Here is a 20,705-nt window from a genome sequence, read left to right on the forward strand (position 1 = left end):
CCCGCTTGGGCCACCGGTCGGAGGAGGAGGAGAGGTGGAGCCGCCGTCGCTGCTTCGGCCATGCCGCCACCGCTCTGCTTGGCTCCGTCGCCAGAGACAATCCGGCGCTACCACCTTGCTTCCTCTATGCTAGGGAAAACTGGAAAAGGCAAACATGCAAAGTGATGAAAAATGAAGGAGAGGGGATGAAAAGTGAAGGAGAGATAGTGCTGAGACCCACCACAAGTGACCTGCACTATGGAGCATGTAGCAAATATGGTTCTTAGTCTACGTGGTATGTGAGGACCAGCAATAAAAAAAAAAACTATGGCGCACTACTATTGCCCTTACCATGAGCAACTCAAACTTGGATTAGGCCGTGTTCAAACATCCCATTTCCCAACTTCTACTTTTTCGTTTTCCACGGTTTCCCGAACCGCTAAACGGTGTGCTTTTTAACAATGTTATATATGAAAGTTTTTTTTAAAAAAAATATTAATCTATTATTTTAAAAAATCACTAGTATTTAATTAATCATGTATTAATGAACTACCTCATTTTTCGTGCAAGAGAGGTGGGTTAGGAACCCACAGGTTCCAACATAGCCTAGCTTCTGTTTCTACTATGCCATCTCTTTTTTTCAGTAAATGGTTAAAGTTGTGGGAGGCGTAGCTAGCTCTTATTGTGGACTTGCAGTTCAGTTTTGGAAGGTCCCTGATAGTGGTTTGGTAGAACATGAGGTCATGGTCAAGATGATTTGATGACTTTGCAAAGACATCGTAATGACGCATGCCAGGTATCAGCATGTCACCAAGAAACATATTAAGGCTACACCTCCAAACAACTTTAACTTAGTTAAAATATTTCAAAAAATGCATTAACATGTTTTTTAGGTACTAGTGTCCAGTGCTTGTAGTGTTTTGTACATGTATCTACATCATGGAGTTGTATATAGTTTGTGGCTTTTATTTTTGCCTAATGCTTAAAGTCCCCACCTGTACTAATTAAGGTGGACTATGACAATTCTTGGTCCAACCATTTTCAGATATTTCTCATGTTTGGTTCTTGCTTTGAAAAAACAAAGGGTTAATATGATCCATGCCACTGTAAATATGCCGATTCAAATAAATACCACTATAATTCGTCTATTCGTAGCTGTGCCATTAAAATTTTACAAAATTAGAACCGTGCCACTATCATCATATTTTCCATCCACCTCCGGCTTCTTCCTCATCTGCAAATGGGACCCACTCATCAGATTCATCTTCTTTCTCCATCCTCTTTTTTTTCTTTCCTCATCTCTCTCCACCACCGGCGGGAGGTGCGCGCGGTTTCGCGGGGTGCAGAAGTGGCCATGGGGGCGGTACGTGGCGGTGATCTGTGACCCAGTGAAGAAGGTGCGGGTGTGGCTGGAAACCTATGACTCCGCCGAGGAAGACACATAGGCCTACGACGCTGCGCGGGCCTACGATGTGGCAGCACGGGCGCTCCGGGTCCCAAGGCCAAGACCAACTTCACTCTCTCCCTCCCTCACGCCCAGCCTCAGCTCCACCACCATCAGCACCACCACCACCACCTCACCTACCCACCCTACTCCGCTGCCATCGCTAGCTAGGCCAGCCACCACCAGCCTTAGCTCCACCGTTGAGTCATTCGGCACCAGGCCGCGACTGGTGCTCCTTCCACGGCTTTCGCCATCGTAGATCCTTGATGGTGACTGCCACAATGATTGCGGGTTGTCGGCGTCGATGGTTGATGAGGACTGCACGGACGCCACCGCCTCACTGTCGTGTCAGCTCACATTTCAGTTTAACCTCAACTTGCCGCCTATCGGCGTTGGCATCGGCGACGTTGGTTGTGTCTGTTGGAATTAATGGATGGGCCTTAGCCCACTCGAAGATTAATTTTTGGAAAATCACAAAAGCCCACCTCATGGGATGGCATGCATGTGGAGTTTAGTACCACCTTGCTTATTCTAGGAGAGGGGGACCTCCTTAAAAGGGAGGATGCCCTCCTAGCCACTTGAAGCATGTGTGGTGGAGAGAAGAGGGGAAACACATGCGCGCGCTCGCTTGCCTCGCCGGGCAGGGCAGGTGGCGCTCGTGTACGACATACGTGTCGAATGGTCCGCAAAATTGGCTCCTCATCCTTGCGCAGATGCAACCTCCTTTTGCAGTTTTGTTTTGCTGCGGGATTTGGATTTGTTTTGTTTTGGAAACATTTCGAAAAATCCGGTGCGTGAAAACGGCGTGGAGTCCGGATAAGTTACGCGCGACTTATCCGGTTCAGTTACGCGCAGTGGAGATCGTGCGGGCGCCCTGATCAAGCGACCCTTCTCTATATAAACCGACCCGCCGTCTTCACGCAACACACGCGAAATCAATCTAGGGTTTGCCTCCTACTCTGTACTGCGCCGTCGCTCGTAGACTCCTCCATCCCGCTCGCCGGCGTGCACCGGCGATCGGGAGAGCAGGTCTCCGGAACCTCTGCCTTCGACGTCCTGCACCGGGAGAAGGCGGCAATAAGGTTTTTGGGAAGCGCTTCGTGCGACTGCTCCCTGTTCGTTAGCGACGGCTCGCCTTCCTCTCCGCTCGCATGCTTCGCGACTTCGTCAACGCTCGCAACCGCGAAAAGTTCCTGCCGAGCAGCCGGTCTTTCTACCACCTCGGTACGTGTTCAATATGTTGCGCATATTTGATCTGTTCATGTTTTACTGCTTAGTTTACATGTGTAGATCTAATGATGCGTTAATGCTAGTCTACATCTGCAATGCCATGATTTATTTATGGAATATATTAAATCATTATATGCCTATAATCTCAACATTGTCTACGACAACGACGAGCTAAGGCTAGAACATATCCCGTCGTTGGAGAAAGAGGAAAGGAGAAAAATATTTGGTTCTTCCCTTCTCTTGTAGCCGACATGATCCCTCACCCCTCCTCTCTGTTGTTTTTGTTTACCTGATCTGGTGACGATTAATGTGCCCTGATCTACGTATCTGCCAACTTGTTGCTGGTGATAGATGATGATTGTTGCTTCTCGCAGCAGCTCCCTGTGGTTGTGGGGGGAGTAGGAGATGGCCGTTGTTTACACCCAAATTTGACACCTATAAACGAAATAGAGGAAAATTGCTAAAGTTTGAAAAGTGACGGGTTTCCTTCAAAGGGCCGGTCAGACCACAGGTGTGTGGGTGGTCTGACCGGCTAGTAGGGCCGGTCTGACCGCAGGTATGTGGGCGGTCAGACCGTCAGGGTTCGAGTCCGAGTTTGTTTTCATCAGGTCTCGGGTTTCTTTGCTCGGGAAGGTAGGTTTCGTGTTTCCTTTGGTTTCTATCCCGAGTTAGACGTGGAGAAGGGCCCGTAGAGGGCAAGACCAACCTCTATTTAAGGGACAAGGCCGGTTCATTATAAAACCCCCGAATACAATTTACTTGAATCGTTCTTTTACTATGTTTTCTATTTTATCCTAGTTTTAATCCATCTTTGTCGGTTTGCGCCGTAAACTGTCCGCCGCCGCTGCGAGAGTGCGACACCTCTTTGTAGGTTTGTCCTGAAAACCTTCCGTTTTGCCTACGATATGGGTTAGTTATCCTCATATCGATCTAAATCGGCTTAGAGGCTGATTTTTGATCTCTAAATCGGCTCCGCTAGCCGGTTTAGCTGTTTTCTACAAAACACATCTTGATTTGGCCGTTTGGCTAGATCGAGGTAGTTGGCGACTCCATATCACCGCAAGGTGTTTAGGTGCTGCGATCGTAATTGTCGACTTATCACAAAAAGTTACCAACACGATTTTTGACGACTCCGCTGGGGAACGATCTAATCGGCCATACTAGGGCCGAATTTCGTTTAATCTAATAATTACTCTTTCGTCGAATCATCGAATTAGTTTCGGCTAAACAGCCAGAATTAACTTACACTGTAATTATTATTGTCGCCGACATTGGTTTTGTCTTCAAGCTTAATTGTTCTGTTCGGTCACGGCTAGACGTTAAACTGTGTTCACACAGGGAGCAGCAGCCGGATTAGCAACGTTGTTTCCTTTTTGCTTCACACGGCAACAGAAAGATTTGATTGATCAAAGCTGGTACTGTGCACGTGCTAAAAAAAGATCAGGCTATCCAAGCCGATCTACTTCTGTTCACATAAAAACAAAAAAAGAAAAAAACAACAACAAAGCCGATTCCTACTGTATCGGTTATTTCTGTGAAGGTTCAATTTCTCCAATCTTTTGCTAAGTACAGTAGCATTACAAGGAAAACTAAGACCGTATATTAATCTGTTCTGTCAACGATTTTTGGCTATAAGCTATATGACCGGATTTAATCAAGGAATTTCTTCATCAACTATGACGAGCGGGAACGGGTTCAACAATATTACTACACAATACATTAGGACCGATCAAGGCGTCGTGAAAGGAAACATCTCGCTACCTCAAGTTGTAGTTTCACCAAAGGTAACCTCCGATTCAGCAAAGGAGATCGAAGTCAACGCCATGACTGTCAACATTGGTGGTCTAACCGAGACAGCTGGCCGGTCTAATCGCTAGTCTCCGACCGGTCTGACCGACCTTACTGGCCGGTCTGACCGATGGCTTGTGGCCGGTCCGACCGGGCCTAGAGGCCGGTCTGATCGGGGAGCATTGGAGAAGAGTGGGAAAATTGAGAACAACATAGGAGCTTCCACTTCGACCAAAAATATGAAGAATCATTGCTTAGCTCCTGGAAAACAACCACAGCCGAAGTGGATACCTTCTGGCCTATCTCGCTCTCAAAAGAGGAGGCTACAACGTCTTTAGGCCATAGGTCAAAAGGAAAAGTAGACCGAAAATGTGGAGAACAAAACATGTAACAATTTAGATCCTCAAATGACACCTAAGCGAGTGTGCAGACCTAAAGAAGTAAAAGTTAAGAGACCGGTGATTTCCCATAGTAGTATTAAATCCAATTTCATGAGAGAAGAATCATCGGTCATTAGAGATAAGTCTCCTTCACATGATGCTGTGGATGTTGGTGCAGTGTTCGTCTTGCCTTCGAAATCGTGCAGTCGAGAAAGCCGATTTTGCTTAGGGGGCAAGACATTATTATGTTTATGAGGGAACCAAGAGAAGATGAACGGCGATGGATACAACATCACATCTTTGAGCCGCCGTTTGTTGGATGCTAAGGCAAGGTATGGGTTTATTGTGTTCAATGTTATATTATATGCCTATGCCATGTTAGAACATTACTTGCTATCTAGCACATGTGTGTTTTTGCTTATCAAATTGATATTATACATACATGTTGCAAATGCCAGTTCTAGGTAGTAGAATTGGTAGGTTGGCATATAATTTGTTTGAAGTATGATTTGGCTCATGACTCTTTGATATTTATTTAAAGCCAAATCATATGTGTTTTTATGGATCACCATATAAGATATAGATTTCATATTTATTGCACCATGAAAGTTTTGCCTATTAGTAATTCGGCTAATGTCAATGGTCAGTGTCATGATTTGTTCTAGAGTTATTGTATTTAGGAACATTGGCATTGTTAATATTTTGCATACATGCTTAAGCCGATTACTTACATTTTTAGTTTATTGGAATCTATGCATGTGACACATGTGACTTTGGTGATTTATTATTGATCATACTTCAATTGGCTAAGTGTTGTGATGCCATGATGATTATTGTTTCAAAAGCCAATTGAATTAGTATTCATCTAGACATATTAGTTGAATGTTATAATTTTTCATATGTCTAGAGAGAAGGAATTTTGGTCCAATAATTTGATACACCAAGCATCTGGCTATTATGTGAAGAAAAATTATATACTAAAGGCCGATGCTTGATTTCAAAAGTTTGGACGAAATTGGCAAAGTCATAGACTAGGGATGGTCTGACCGGCATTGCACGGCCGGTCGGACCGGCTCTACATGGCCGGTCTGACCGGACAGACAGGGTGGTCTGACCGGCATTGCGTGGCCGGTCTGACCGATAGCGGGCAGAGAGCTAGGGGCACGTTACAATTGATTAAAAGGCTGTATTAATTGTGAATTCGGACATTTGTGCCTATGAGTTAGAAATAGCTTAGAGAATTCCTTTGATTAGATATTTGAAAGATCCTACACTTAAGGTTGATCGGAAGATTCGGCGGCAAGCGCTCAAATACTATATCGCCGAAAAATAGATGGAGTATTACTTAGATAATGATCAGTCCAAAGTTGCTAGGAGAGTAGTACATGAAGGGATTTGTGAAATTCATCAATCAGCCTGTAAGATAAATTGGTTGCTTAGGAGAGTGTGGTTTCATTGGCCGAAAATAATTGATGATTGTTTCAAATGTTATAGAGGGAGTGAAGCTTGTTAACGGATCGGCAATGTTCAATTAGCGCCTACCGCTGTGTTGAATCCTATCATTAAACTATGGTCGTTCTGAGGTTGGGCTTTGGATTTCATTGGTCAAATTTATCCTTCGTCATCAAAAGGGCATTGGTTCGTGCTAGTTGCAATGGATTACTTCACTAAGTGGGCCGAAGCCGTGCCGCTCGAGAATATTACTTGTACGGAGTGAGAAGTTTTGCCGAATCTTATGCTATTAAGTTGATGAGTTCTTCTCTTTACTATGCTCAGGCTAATGGATAAGCCGAGTCGAGTAATAAAACATTGTTGAAATTGCCGTTTTGCCAGTTGGGGTAAATCTTGGCTCTCTTCGGTATTTCAAGCAAGACGACTTGTCGGTTGAAGATTACAAGACCTTAATGGGAAGCAATTTTGAAGACGTCATCGACAAGCGTTTGAAGACTTTGAAGGAGATGAAGACACTTCAAGACGGTGTTTTCAGAGAGCAATTAATGGGAAATACTTGAAGAAATATTTCCCGAGCATTTGGCAAGATGCTTAGGAAGTCCTATGGCCGGTAATTGGATTATCGCCCTGAGATAACATGTTCTATGCTTTTAGATTCACGTATGTTCACCAAAAAGGCAGGGGGGCATGTGTTTACACCCAAATTTGGCACCTATGGACGAAATAGAGGAAAATTGTCAAAGTTTGGAAAGTGACGGGTTTCCTTCACAGGGCCGGTCAGACCACAGGCGTGTGGGCGGTCTGACCGTCTAGTAGGGCCGGTCTGACCGCAGGTATGTGGGCGGTCAGACCGTCAGGGTCCGAGTCCGAGTTTGTTTTCATCGGGTCTTGGGTTTCCTTACTCGGGAAGGTAGGTTTCGTGTTTCCTTTGGTTTCTATCCCGAGTTGGACGTGGAGAAGGGCCTGTAGAGGGCAAGACCAACCCCTATTTAAGGGACAAGGCCGGTTCATTGTAAAACCCCCGAATACAATTTACTTGAATTGTTCTTTTACCATGTTTTCTATTTTACCCTAGTTTTAATCCATCTTTGTCGGTTTGCGCCGTAAACCGTCCGCCGCCGCTGCGAGAGTGCGACACCTCTTTGTAGGTTTGTCCTGAAAGCCTTCCGTTTTGCCCACGAGACGGGTTAGTTATCCTCATATCGATCTAAATCGGCTTAGAGGCTGATTTTGATCTCTAAATCGGCTTCGCTAGCTGGTTTAGCTGTTTTTCTACAAAACCATATTGATTTGGCCGTTTGGCTAGATCGAGGTGGTTGGCGACTCCATATCACCACAAGGCGTTTAGGTGCTGCGATCGTGCTTGTTGACTTGTCACAAAAAGTTGCCAACAGCCGCAGCGGCTGTCCCCTCCGCAGAGGTGGTGGATAGAGATGAGAAAAAAAAAAGAGGGGAAAGATGAATCTAAGAAGACGAAGATGGATGGAAAATATTACTATAGTGGCACGGTTCTAATTTTATAAAATTTCAATGTCACAATTAAAAAAGACGAATTGTAATAACATTTATCGGTATATTTACAATGGCATGGATCCAATTAAACAAAAACCAAAGGATGTGTCCATGGCTCCATGCTAAGGATAACGCATGAACTTGTAGCATGAATAAACAAAAAAGTAGAAGGACGTTTCTGCGAAAACCCTCTCCTCTCCCCCGCCGACGCCGTCCCCGGCTCTCCCTCCTCCGTCTCGCGCCCGCCGCCACCGCCACCGCCACCGCCGCCTTGCGCCTCGTGACGCGGTGAGTGGGGAATAGCACAACCAGACCCGTGCCCCAGTCCGCGGGGACAATGGAGGGGAAAGAAGACGACAGACGGCGGGGCGGCGGTGGCGGAAGCTCGACGCCGGGGATGAACCTGAAGAACCTGGTGTCGAGGGAGTATTTCGGCCACAAGAAGAAGGTAACCTTTTCGATTCCCCCCTCACCAATCCTACGCGGGGATAAGTTTTTTTCTCATGAGGTCCTAAACCCTCAAAAGTCCTGCGAGGGGGAAGCCCTAAAATCCGGATGTTTACAAGCAAAAATTAGGACGAAAATGCATCCATCTTTGGTTCACACGTACGGTTTTGTTTCTAATTCTAGAGCAGGATATAGTGATTGATTCCTCGCGTTCATGCCGTATATATGCTGATTCTTTTGCTCTAGGGCTAAGCCATGTTGAGATTGAATGAAGCTTTGGTTGGTTGCTTTCCTTCTGGGAGCTGGTGAATGAGCGCATTGTCAAATATGATTCCTGGTCATAATTACTCCTAATTTTTGAAGGAATTTGGTTTCACGAAAAGGGACTTCTTGTCTGACTTTGTAAAGTTGCTACTCCTATGAGGGGAAGAATTCAAAGGGAAAAAAAAAAATCTTACTTGCAGAAAGATTCATAGTACAACGATATTTCTCTGTTTCTTTCTTGAATTCTGTTTCTTGTTTTTCTAAATAATCCTTCCACACATGGAGGTGCAGCATTTAACTGGTTCTGTCGCTTTTTGCCTTCCTTTTTATCTATCTTACATACATAATCAGCCTTAAATTTTGTATAATTCTGATCTTTTGTTTTACTGTTAGGTGCACTCTGTAGCATGGAACTGCCTAGGCACGAAGCTTGCTTCAGGCTCTATTGATCATACTGCACGTGTATGGAGTATCGATCCCCATGGCCATGTAAACATTCTCTCCTTTCCTGATTGCAAACAAAATAACCTTCATTGTTATTATGGAATTATTAGATAAACGCATTTATTGTCATTCACTATGAATAACTGTCACCCTTTTTTTATGAACATTTCTATAAATTTGAAAGATAAGCATAATGATTAATTGGAAATATCTCCCGCTGTATAATTTAAAATTATAGAAACTCAGACAGTAATCACACTTAAGCATACCATAGCCTGTGTCTCTGAGACATATGTTTGAGCTATTTAATGTGAAATTGTGAATGATTTCTTAGCTAGGGGTTCTTTTGGATCCCTCAGTTGTACTTATTTCTTCTTCTTAATGAAAGGAAGCACAGCCCTCCTGCGCTTTTGAGGAAAATAAATTCTAAGCTAAATTATATTGTTTTGAGAACACTAAGACATTTTTGGTTGGAACGTAGGAGGGGAAAAAAACCCCAGATGGTTTCTATTTCCCTGGAAGTACCAAGTCAGTACTGTGCTGATTAGGGTTTTTATATTGCACAGTCCAAGGTTAAAGACATTGAATTGAAAGGCCACACAGATTGTGTAGATCAGCTCTGCTGGGATCCGAAGCATCCTGATACAGTTGCTACAGCAGCTGCTGACAAGTCAATTCGCCTCTGGGATGCACGGAGTAAGTGGTTCCCTTCATCTTTGAAGGTTAAAGAACTAAGATATCCACAGTTGTGTTCAGCATTCTCAGCTTCTCTCTGAAATTGATGAATCCCTTTTCGTCACTTTGTTCAATCCCTATGTTCCATTTACAATGAACTTGTTGTTACCAGACAAGATGTCTTATTCTTTTGTGTAGTGACTCTACCTGAAAGTTAGTTTCAGAATTTTTTTAGTTGTACTTCGATTTTTTTCATAGGATTGTACATCATACTTTTGATTCTCTATTTATAACTCTACAAGATTTGGGCCTGCAGTTTGCCTTTTAAAATTATATTATTTATTTGACCCGCTATTTCTCAAACTGTTTGACGTGTTCTTTTCCAGGTGGAAAATGTCAAGTCGTCGAACTTAGTGGAGAAAACATCAATATCACTTATAAACATGGTGGTACTCAAATAGCTGTTGGAAACAAGGTATGTATTGCCTAGGCTGTTATCCCTGTTAACTTCAAGAACGGTAGTCATTTATGACTAAGGAACTGGTTTTAATTTGCATATATCATGCCAGAAGAGGGTTACAATATTTTGAAAGGAATTTATAAAATTCTTTCCAAAGAGAAATGTGTAACTATAATCTGATTTATATTAGATTGAGTGATGAGTTATTTGGCAAATTAGCATCTAAATTGCAATGTTCATTCTTGTGTTTGACATGCTCTCTGTATAAGTATCAATACAACATAGCTCAGTATGGACACACTTGAATATATACATATTGATCCTAAATTAGATGGAATTATTTACTTTTTTTGCTATGCAAAGTTAGTAAAGTGTTATTGAGCATGGGGACTGGGGAGTGGTGTGTAAATTTTATAATAATTGTAGTAAACCTATTTTTATAAAGTTTACAAGTTAGTTCGCAAGGTCCCGCGTACACCAATGTGTTTACTTTGTGAGTTCTAGTTTAATAAAATTGTACAAGTGTAGTAACAGCTGTCACTATGATTTGCAGGAGGATGAGTTGACAATAGTGGATGTTCGGAAGCTAAAAGCCCTTCACAAATTTAAGTTTAATTATGAGGTACTTTCCACTTGAAGGTTTGAATTGTTGAAACATTCTTCTAGCAATTTTCTTCTTCCTTTTGGAATCTTTCGCTGCTCTGAATGAACATGCACATATAGTCATATACCTTTTGAGAAAAAGTAGAGTGGGCATAAGTCGGCAGCATGTGCATCTTTGTCTGGAACAGGAAAATTGCCTGCTGGTATTTGAATTAGTACTGACTACTGAGTGTGAATTACCTAACTGTTCGATGTACTTTGATTTCATTTGCTGCATTACTTATGTTGCAGTTTTGTAAATTTTCTATTTCAACTAGCTAAATGCCCGTACACCTGCTACTGATAAAAATGAATCATATAGCTCCTCAGATCAGTTAACTTTTCTGAAGTAAATTATTGATTTGTTGTTCCTCAGATAAATGAGATTGCATGGAACAAAACTGGAGATTTATTCTTCATCACTACTGGACTTGGTAAGATACAAAACCCATATGTTGTTTTAAGTTTCAATATCACACCAGTTGGTATCAGTGTAATTACATTGTTTGCTGTTTATGTAGGAAATGTTGAGGTATTTGGTGATCCTTCCCTTGATGACACCCTTCATGTGGTTGGCAAATTGAATGCTCATACAGCGGGTTGTTATTGCATTGGAATGGATCCCCTTGATAGGTGATGATTTTTTCTGTCTTCGCTCATTTGTTCAACTTCAACTCACATCTCAGCCAATGACATTTCATTGTAACTACATTATTTTTTGAACTTTATGCTATAATCATTAGGTTCTCTGTATGCTGTTTGACTTCGCTTTGAACTCTAATTCTCTTAATGCCTTATACTGATGCTAGTTGTTTTATGTAGTTAACGATTTTTTTTATTTCAAGGTAATATAAAGCATAGGCATGAGTGAAGTTATTTGACATATTATATTTTGGGTATTACTAATGTTGTATTCTATCTCGGTCTTTTGACAGTTGATAGTGATACTGGTATATGTAAAAAAAAGAACTTTCTGTCCAAGCTACCTTTAAGTGAATCTCACCTGTGATAGCACCTAGCCATAAGTGATTCTATGATGACCCATGCCTAAATATAAATGGGACACTGAATTCAGTGTTTCTCTACTACTCTGAAAGGCAAGTTTCGTTCGTCTGTGCATGCTTCCTATCAGGAGTGAAGTTTCGTTTACCCGCAGAAAAAAAAAACAGCCCTCCAAAAGAAGTGGACCCACATATAAAAACGCCCCACTGGTAAAAAACTGGGATAGAAAAACTGAATAGCACGTCCTTCCCCCAGCTCCCGTTGCAACTAACAGGCACCTTTACTAGCATGTAAAAGAAAGGGTGCAAAATAGTTTGCCACTTGTTGCCTTCTACTCCATGTAAAAGAATGGATTGTTTGCTATACACCATTGCAAGTCTTCATGTTAATGTTTGGAGATTTGAGCTGCTACATGAACCTCAACAAAATTTATTGTGGAAAAGTATCATGTTCTTGTTCGCATGGATATAGTGGTATACAAACATGTTTCATGCATTAGTGTAGCTATGCCAAAGTATTGTACATTTGTTCTCAATTATCTGCTGAATATTTTGTTTCTTTGAGCCCTAACTGGAGCTTAAAATGATTTTGACAAGGATACTTACAGAATGTGTTGATGCCAGGTATTTTGCTGTTGGAAGTGCAGATTCACTTGTCAGTCTTTGGGATGTCAAAGAGCTCCTTTGCATTAAAACCTTTACCAAACTCGAGTATGTTTCGCTGCTTTTAAACCATACCTTTTTATTTCTCTCCAATGTATCTAAAATATAGCCATGAATATTTGGACAAAAAGTTATGTTTAGCTAATTTTGCTATTTTCTCTACACCTCATATTGGAAATAGTCATTCAAAGAAACAAAGATTAATTAGAGTATACCTTCAGTTGCAAGATGCTTAGAAACATGTACTTTCTTCATCTTTTCTTTTTGTTCTTTTTCCAGGTGGCCTGTAAGAACAGTTAGCTTCAATCATACTGGAGAGTTTCTTGCATATGCTAGCGAAGATCCCTTCATTGACATTGTGAGTAGTTCAACATACTGTAATTCTAATATGATCCTAAGCTAGCTGTTACCAAAAATAATAATTCTTTTACATTTCTATCCTTCGATCAGGCCAATGTTCAAACTGGACGATCGATTCATCAGATTCCATGCAAGGCAGCTATGAATAGTGTTGAATGGAACCCCAAGTACAACCTCCTGGCTTACGCAGGAGACGACAAGAACAAGTACCAGGCTGATGAAGGTACAATTGCTGCTGCTCACTCATTTTAGTTCGGCCAAATGAAAGAAATGTCTAGCTTGGCATTTGACTTGCTACAAGATAGTGAATTCATTTTCTTCAGATACACTTGTTTCAGACTTGCGTTTCATTTATAGTATATAATTCTGCAACTGCTCAGTACACAACAAGAGAGAAAGTTAAACCAAAATGGAAGTGGTATTAATTATAAAAATAGCTTCAATTAACCCTCTTACCGGTTATTGTTTTTTTTGCAGGTGTTTTCCGAATATTTGGCTTTGAAAGCACATAACTGATGGTTAGCAGATTACCATCACCAACTATTCATTGTAGATTGATTTCGGAGTTCTGATCTGCATTTCTGACAGCAGTTTGGGCCCTGATTGTAACTTCAATTTTATTAATGTCCTGGCCGCTTGAACTGAATTGTATTGTACTTTGTGACTCGAGAGTCGAGACCCATATTTTTGTTAGAGTAAATTTCAGAAATCCTATATGTTTTGTTGTCTACGTAGGGAAAAAACAACTGCATGTTTGCATCATGTGGCACTGAGCCTCAGGTGCTATGGGCGCAAAGTTTTATGACCATACGTTCTTTTAAATCCAAAATAATATAACGTGGCACCTCTTTTTTTTTAACCTTTTTCCATGCCACAATTCTCTATGTAATTTTGAGTAATTGATTCCTCAAATTATGATAACTGCCTTCTAATCCGGAATCCAAAGGAGTCGATCGTCCATCGCCCGGGCAACTCGATTAAGATGATTGATTAACCCATCAATGTTTTGTAAGAGTACAAGGGAGCACGAAAATATGAAACCAAACCTCTTAAAAAAATATGAATCAAATTTAAGAAATGACAGCTCAATAATTACAATGAAATATCAGAGACCAGTAAACCTGCAAATTGCTAGTATAACGCATCATATTTGTTAAATTTCTTTGAAAAACAGCATGTCACTTTCTTTTTAAAATAACTCACTCCAATGCAGCCATATTTCGTTCTTTGTGCTGAGTTTTGTTCACAGTCCGATTCACACATACAGATTGAGAACAACAGAAAGCCTTGTGCACATTGCACACATCTGATGCAAAACCAGACATCTTACAAATGGATCCCTGATCCACAACAAAAGCCAAAAAAGCAAACATTTCCTCTGATGATCATGAGATGCTTGCAGGAATGTTAAGAGAGGAAAAAAAAAATTAAGAACCAACAAGAATCATATGCTGTCAAACTGGTAAACCAGACTTGCTGAGCTGATCACTTCAAAGCCCCAAGCTCCCCCTCTTTTTAACTCAGGCCCTATACACATTGAAATGCTTCGCCCATCGCCGCGCCATGAACGGATCAAGGTAGTCCCATCTCTCAGCGCAGCAGCTGCTCCTCCTCTCACCGCCGATACTCAGACCACCGGCATCCCTGACCCCGCAGTACCGGTTATTGCCTTTCTCTTCGAAACCGACAGCGACTTCGCCTGTCCTGAACTGATCCTCCCTTCCACCTTCCAGATAGCTATAGCCAACAAGTATGAAGCCGCAGTCCGACACCAGGTCAAGCGGGATCCTCCTCTCTTCGCCACCCCTCAGCTCACCTAGCCTCACCACTCCACCGTGCTCGCCAATCCTGAGCTGGGTGTCGCTTATGACACCGCCAAGCAACCGCGCTAAGAGCTCCTCAAACTCGTGCATCACAAAGCCATTCTGCACCCCGAAACCGAGGCCGACATGGAACTGGTGAACCGGGATGTTGAAACGGTTCATGTCGACCCCGAAACAGCTTCGGATTGGATGGTCTGACAGGTGAAGAATGCAACTGCTTGGGTTCTGGTGCGCCCGGTCCTCTAGTATCTTCAGGCCCTTCTGCAATGCCCCTACAGGATCAGTACCACCAACACAGCAGAGGTGTTCAATGACCTGCAATGCCATTCGCTTTCCATGGGATGACATTCGGCGCAAGGGGAAGGCGCGGGTTGCAGTGGTGGCATTTGTGACAATGGCTAACCGGTCAATTGCGCGCATGGAGAAGACAGCCAGCGCCATTGCCTGCTTCAGGAGCCTGAGATGTGGCCCATTAGGGCTGGCAACCAGAACTAGGTCCATGGCTGGCTGTGGCGCGAGACTGACGGAGAGGTAAGCGCGCCTCTGCCCACTTGGTGAAGCAATCTGTGGCGGTGAGAGCATGGAGGAGCTGCTGTACTGGCAATGCTGCTGCAGTGGCATCACACGGCCACAAGGGTAATGTCCGAGAGCATGATGGTGAGCCGCCACTGGGGATGGGATCAGAGCGAAGCGAAGGCATGGATCCACATGCTCGGTCAAGGTGTAAGGCTCAACCGGATCATCGTCGTTGTACCGGGCAGCACGGATGGATGACCTTCTGTTGAAGCGAGATGTCGCGATGTTGTCATCAAGGATGCGGAGGATTGGGTCAGACTGGTTGTTCTGCAGCAATGGTGGCACCTTCAAGTCACGCGGCAGCTGAGACCACTGTGCACGGCAGATGGGACATGTAACATTGCCGTGCCGAATGTTGGAGGCGATGCATAGGAAGTGGAAGGAGTGGGAGCATTGTGATGTGAAGATTGCTGGCCTGTCACCATTGTCAATATCAACGCTGCCGGTGCTGAGGGGCTCCAGACATATTGCACAGAGATTCTGCAAATGAATTGAATAAAATATTACAATTAATGGTATTATTTATCAGAATACACATCAGATGAGAGTATAAAGTAAAATCGCATATCAAATAACTTACCATAAAAGAATCACTACACTTATTATAAAACAATGGAAACTACTCATTACAGAGCGAATTCCTGGACAGAGAACTATTCATCGATTATTACGACGCGGACGTATTTTGTTTTTTAATTATTCATTGTATGAATTTTTCATGGTCTGTTAGCAAACAAAAAAAATTCCAAAAACATGCATCCAATCGAAGCTAATCTTCACAAACTACATTTCAATCTTTGCAGAACTATTCTTGTACTACTGAAACAAACAAGCTGATTATATTTATATGCATCATGACTTACATATGAATTAATTCATGCAGAAGGCATCACGCATAATATGCATGGCCAATAGCCCCGACATTCCAAATTCTCTGTTAGACAAATAAAAAAAGAATATGTCTTCCTCAAGATTTCTGTAATACTGATGCATTGACATGTTGGTTGCAATGTGTCGTAAGGTATTTACCTGTTATTGTTTGTACCTTTATGTGGCACTAGGGAAACAATTATCATGTTATCTGGGAGACCACATAATTGTTCACCAATTGCCACCAAAAAGTACTAAAGCTCCCAACTTATTGAAACTAACAAAAAAACATAACGCTTATATGGCCCAATGGTAGATGCTAGTGGATGGCCATGCAACCCATCATTTTCACTAAATAAATTGGTACATACTCTTTTAAGAAAATGCTTACAATAGCGTCACTGTTTTTTCTTCAAAACAAAACATGTAGTCGTGGAAATGGCAAAACGCTAACCACATTGGCTAGATCATCATGATTCAACATTTGACAATACACTTTGGCTAACCAGAATAGGTTATTTCAGAGGTAATCATCTAGAGCATCAACAACCTTCAACGCTGAGGAATCTATATAAACAATAATATTTCCTATTGCAATCAACCGCTTAACCCAATTCTTCTTTTTAGCCTGTCTTCTTGCTCAGTTGTTAATTCCTGATGGCAGTCAAGCATAACTCTGATTTATTCTCAAGTTAATAGGAGGTTAAATATAAACATAATTATACTACTTGGTTAGAGAAGCACATTTACATATAGAAAACTCCATAGTGGATCCATGCAGTTGTGGTCCAGAACATGAAAAGGAGGAAAATGGACATAGGGATGGCACCTTGTCAGCCATTCTTGTGCTAGTGGGCTCCTCCAGCTTTTCCTGGTCTTCATCAGTGCTGTCTGCAGGCGCATTCAGTGCTGAGCATGAGATCTGCATACACACCACAATCTGTTACTACATTGCAATACAGCTAATAGGCAAAATACCTACTGTTCTTGACTAGTAGAATAATCTGCTTCTACATCAGAAAAAGTAAATGAAAAACAAGATTGTCTCCTCCAGTGTATTTTGGTACTTTCCCCTCCTATTTACCTATCAATGATATGATAAAATGCACATGGGCGTCGACAATGTTTGGTAACTGTTAAGCGAGAAAATCTAGACACACAATTCAGTCCCCACACACTGATCTCATACAGTAACAGTACTGCCTAGTGCCTACACATTAACACTAATAACAGTTAAGTTACTGAAGAAAGATATTAATCTAGAGTTTGTTAGCAAGGTAGTACAATGCACCGATAAGTGGACAATATGTAAAGATGATAACCAATTCCAAGAAAACACAACTTCGGGAGGATAAAGAAATATAAGTGCCCATTTTTTTAAAAAAAAAATTGAGGAAAAGGGAAGACATAAAAGCTCCGTGGAAATATGTGCCCAATTCGCAACAACCATCAACAGACGGTCTACGTGGAAAATGTACGAAGACCAGAGAGAATGCACAACTTTCACCAACAACTGAAACAACAACAAAAAAAAAATATCTCAAGTATAAATAAACCCAAAATACAACTTGTTCACAGCTTTTAACATCAAACTACTACTACTACTATATATGTCTAGAATTGTAGATCCAAAGTAGATCTCTGGGAGAAAAATGAAGGGACCATAAACATGGACCGAACCACAAGAATGGTACCCCCCCCCCCCCTATTGCAATTCTTTTTTCTCAGGATACTAGTACAAGATGGGATGGATGAGAGCTACTCCTAGAACAATAATTCCAATAAATGAATGATCAGTATCAAATAAACCAGGTAGGCCACACACAGCCACTGTTAGCACACTGTTCACAACGCAAACTCAAGAAAAGGGGGGAAATGCAAAAGGAGTACACACCTCATTCTGGTTGGAACTTCAGTACAGAATACAGATAAATAGAAGGGCATGCAAGATACTCATTTCTAGAATGCCCAAAAGAAAAGTATAAAAAAGGAGAAGCAAAGTTTAAATGTTCAAACGTATGTAACTTTAACCACAAAATTTTGTAGGCCAAGATCACCAAAACAAACCAGGACATATCTTTCTGTTGGAAAATGCAAAACAGCAATGCAGCAGGCCAGTAGGGGAGGAGATTTTTCTCTTTTGGAAAAAAATGCAAGGAGTTGTGGCAATGGGAGACCTTTTTTTTTCTTTTTTGCTTTTGATGAAACAACATCTGAAATGGAAGGAGAGAATCAAGCAGGGTTGCAATGTGGGAGGTGAAAAGGACAGGCAGTGACAGCTCATTGAGTTTTACTGCTAGAAGGAAAGGAACTTGAAAATCACCTGCAGATGGTAGTAGAGAGACAAAAAATGCCCAGTCCCAAAACATAGCAAGAAACTGAAAGCCAAGAACAACCAGAAACCGATACATTGATGGTGAAAACAAAATCCCAAAACTTAATTAACCACAGAAAAGAAAAAAAACAGCCTCATTTTTTTCCCTTCTTAGTGTATCTTGAACATCTACCAACTGGGAAGAAACACCCCAAAATGCAGAAAAAAAAATGAGGCATTTTGGGTAGCTGGACTCTTTCTTAAGAACAAATTGCTGCTAAATTATATCTGAACCGTTAGAAAAGAAAAGAAATTCTATGAAATGTAGAGAGAGAATGCATACGGTCTTGGGAGGCGGGGAAGGGGAGGTGGCGGCGTGGGAGAAGAAGGAGGCGCAGGAGAGCCCGATCCGCCTGGCTGCCGCCCTCCGCAGCCGCGCCAGCATGCCCTCGCCGCCGCCGGCGCATCTCCCCGCCATTGCGTCTCCTCACCTCAGTCGTCGGAGCTAGCTACAGCTAGCACCATAGGATAGCTAGCTCTTCCTCCTCCTCTTCAGCTCTTCTTGCTCTCTCTCTCTCTCTCTCTCTCTCTCTCTCTCTCTCTCTAAAGCTCCAGTGTTTCTCTCTCTTTCTCTACAAGCTAGCCAGCTAGCTACAGCCCAGGCCTGGTCTTGCTGTCCTGGCCTCCTTGGTGGTGGTGGTGTGAACGCAACGTTTTCTGCTTGTTGCCTTTTGTACTCCATGGGAAGAAGTAAGAACAACGCAGCAAAGCTGAGGGACTCTCTCTCTCTCTGTCTCTCTAGGTAGGAGGTGAGCAGATTTGCAGTATAGCCCTTGTCATTTTCCTCATTTGGATTTTCTGGTCCATCCAAGTGGAAGGAATGATGATAGCACAAGGGTCATTTCTCTCGTGCTGAAAAAGCGTATTCGTCTTCCTTCCCTTAGGTGTGTAACACGTCTCCACGGAAGAAGACCATGAAAATTATTGAGTGATAGAAAACTAAATAGAAATAGTTGGTTAAAACAAACGGTTGGATTGGAACCTTTTGCTCGATTCACACTCCTGGGCATTGGCTCTATCCTCGGCTTTATGGTCCATTGTGATGTACAAATATATTGCTAGTAGCTGTAAATGTGACTTTTCTCGCCAACATAATCTTTTATCTAACATTATCTGTAGTTATGTGCTAGTGTTTTTTTCTTTTAGGGCTAATTTGGAGCAAAGCAATTTTGGATGAATTATATAGGGTTCAAATTCTATGAATTTTTTTTACGTACATGTTTATGTGAAACAATGGAATACTTGTTCCAAAATCCTATGAAATTCCTTAAGATTGCCTCAAGCATAGGGATTTTGGAGGATTTTTTTAAACATGAGGTCCAATCTCTTAGAAAAAAAAATTTCTCTCTCTTTTGATTCATGGTTTTTCTCTATTTTTCATCCATAGAATTTGAGGTGTCAAGCAAGTTTTATGCTTTTTTAATCCTTATGTTTTGGAAATCATGTGTTCCAACCGAGCTCCCAATTTATGTTATATTATTAATTAACTTAGATCATTGCATGATATGAAATATGGATTATAACTTACTCATGGCCCATGGGTAACTCCTGATCAACTGAGCAATTTAGCATTGTTTAGCTTGCAATAATTTTATATGGTTCTCATAGAAACAAAAGTTTAAATTCCCAAATAGAATGGATAAATTATAAGTTATTTCCGCATGTTCTGTTGAGCATAACCAATACTCCCACCCTTTTTAATATATGGTGCCGTTGATTTTTAAGATACGTTTGAAAATTCATCTTATTCAAAAAATAATATAAGTATTACTCCCTCCGTTTCAGGTTATAAGACTTTCTAGCATTGTCCACATTCATATAGATATTAATGAATCTAGGCACACAAAAAATAATGTGGGTAATGCTAGAAAATCTTATAATATGAAACGGAGGAAGTATTTATTTTATTGTGACTTGATTTGTCATCAAATGTTCTTTAAGCATGATTTAAGTTTTTTATATTTGCACAAAAAAATTGAATAAGACGAACGTTTATAAATACTCGACGGCGTCATATATTAAAAAAAAGATGTAATGTATGCTAAACCTATGCACATTTCATCCAAAGTAGAGTCCTTTCCAAATAAATACACACTTGGGGGTGTATCCCCAATTATTCCTCCAGGGGCCTTTATGCAAAATGCCATTGCTTGCTGAGCTGCTCTTTTTTTTCTTTCAAAGTGGTCCCTCCCCCTCCCCTTTTCACTTTGGACAAGGGAGGAACAATTTAAAAACCCTTTTTTTTTTGTACAAGCCTCAACTCACTCCTGCCCAGCTTGACTACCTTGGACTAATCACACACACCATACAATCGGACGGTG

At 41.7% G+C, this 20,705-nt stretch overlaps 2 protein-coding genes and 1 pseudogene across 2 annotated transcripts; 2 read left to right on the plus strand and 1 right to left on the minus strand.

Annotated features, from left to right (window-relative positions):
- Window positions 1-761: 761 nt before the first annotated feature.
- Window positions 762-1,853, plus strand: LOC127784723 (ethylene-responsive transcription factor 3-like; annotated as a pseudogene).
- A 6,085-nt stretch (window positions 1,854-7,938) lies between these two features.
- Window positions 7,939-13,705, plus strand: LOC127785223 (THO complex subunit 3). Its single transcript, XM_052312653.1, has 11 exons — window positions 7,939-8,233; window positions 8,890-8,985; window positions 9,507-9,636; window positions 10,002-10,090; window positions 10,629-10,697; window positions 11,094-11,151; window positions 11,239-11,350; window positions 12,343-12,429; window positions 12,661-12,739; window positions 12,832-12,964; window positions 13,219-13,705. Exons 1-11 carry the CDS (start codon window positions 8,123-8,125, stop codon window positions 13,251-13,253), a joined length of 999 nt encoding a protein of 332 aa, XP_052168613.1. The 5' UTR covers window positions 7,939-8,122; the 3' UTR covers window positions 13,254-13,705.
- Window positions 13,706-13,816: 111 nt separating this feature from the next.
- LOC127785220 (E3 ubiquitin-protein ligase WAV3-like) lies at window positions 13,817-19,066 on the minus strand. Its single transcript, XM_052312651.1, has 3 exons — window positions 18,668-19,066; window positions 16,840-16,932; window positions 13,817-15,620 (listed from the first exon to the last, which is right to left on the minus strand). Exons 1-3 carry the CDS (start codon window positions 18,800-18,802, stop codon window positions 14,262-14,264), a joined length of 1,587 nt encoding a protein of 528 aa, XP_052168611.1. The 5' UTR covers window positions 18,803-19,066; the 3' UTR covers window positions 13,817-14,261.
- Between the last annotated feature and the right edge of the window lie 1,639 nt (window positions 19,067-20,705).

Source organism: Oryza glaberrima, chromosome 9, assembly GCF_000147395.1.
Source record: "Oryza glaberrima chromosome 9, OglaRS2, whole genome shotgun sequence".
Lineage (NCBI taxonomy): Eukaryota > Viridiplantae > Streptophyta > Magnoliopsida > Poales > Poaceae > Oryza > Oryza glaberrima.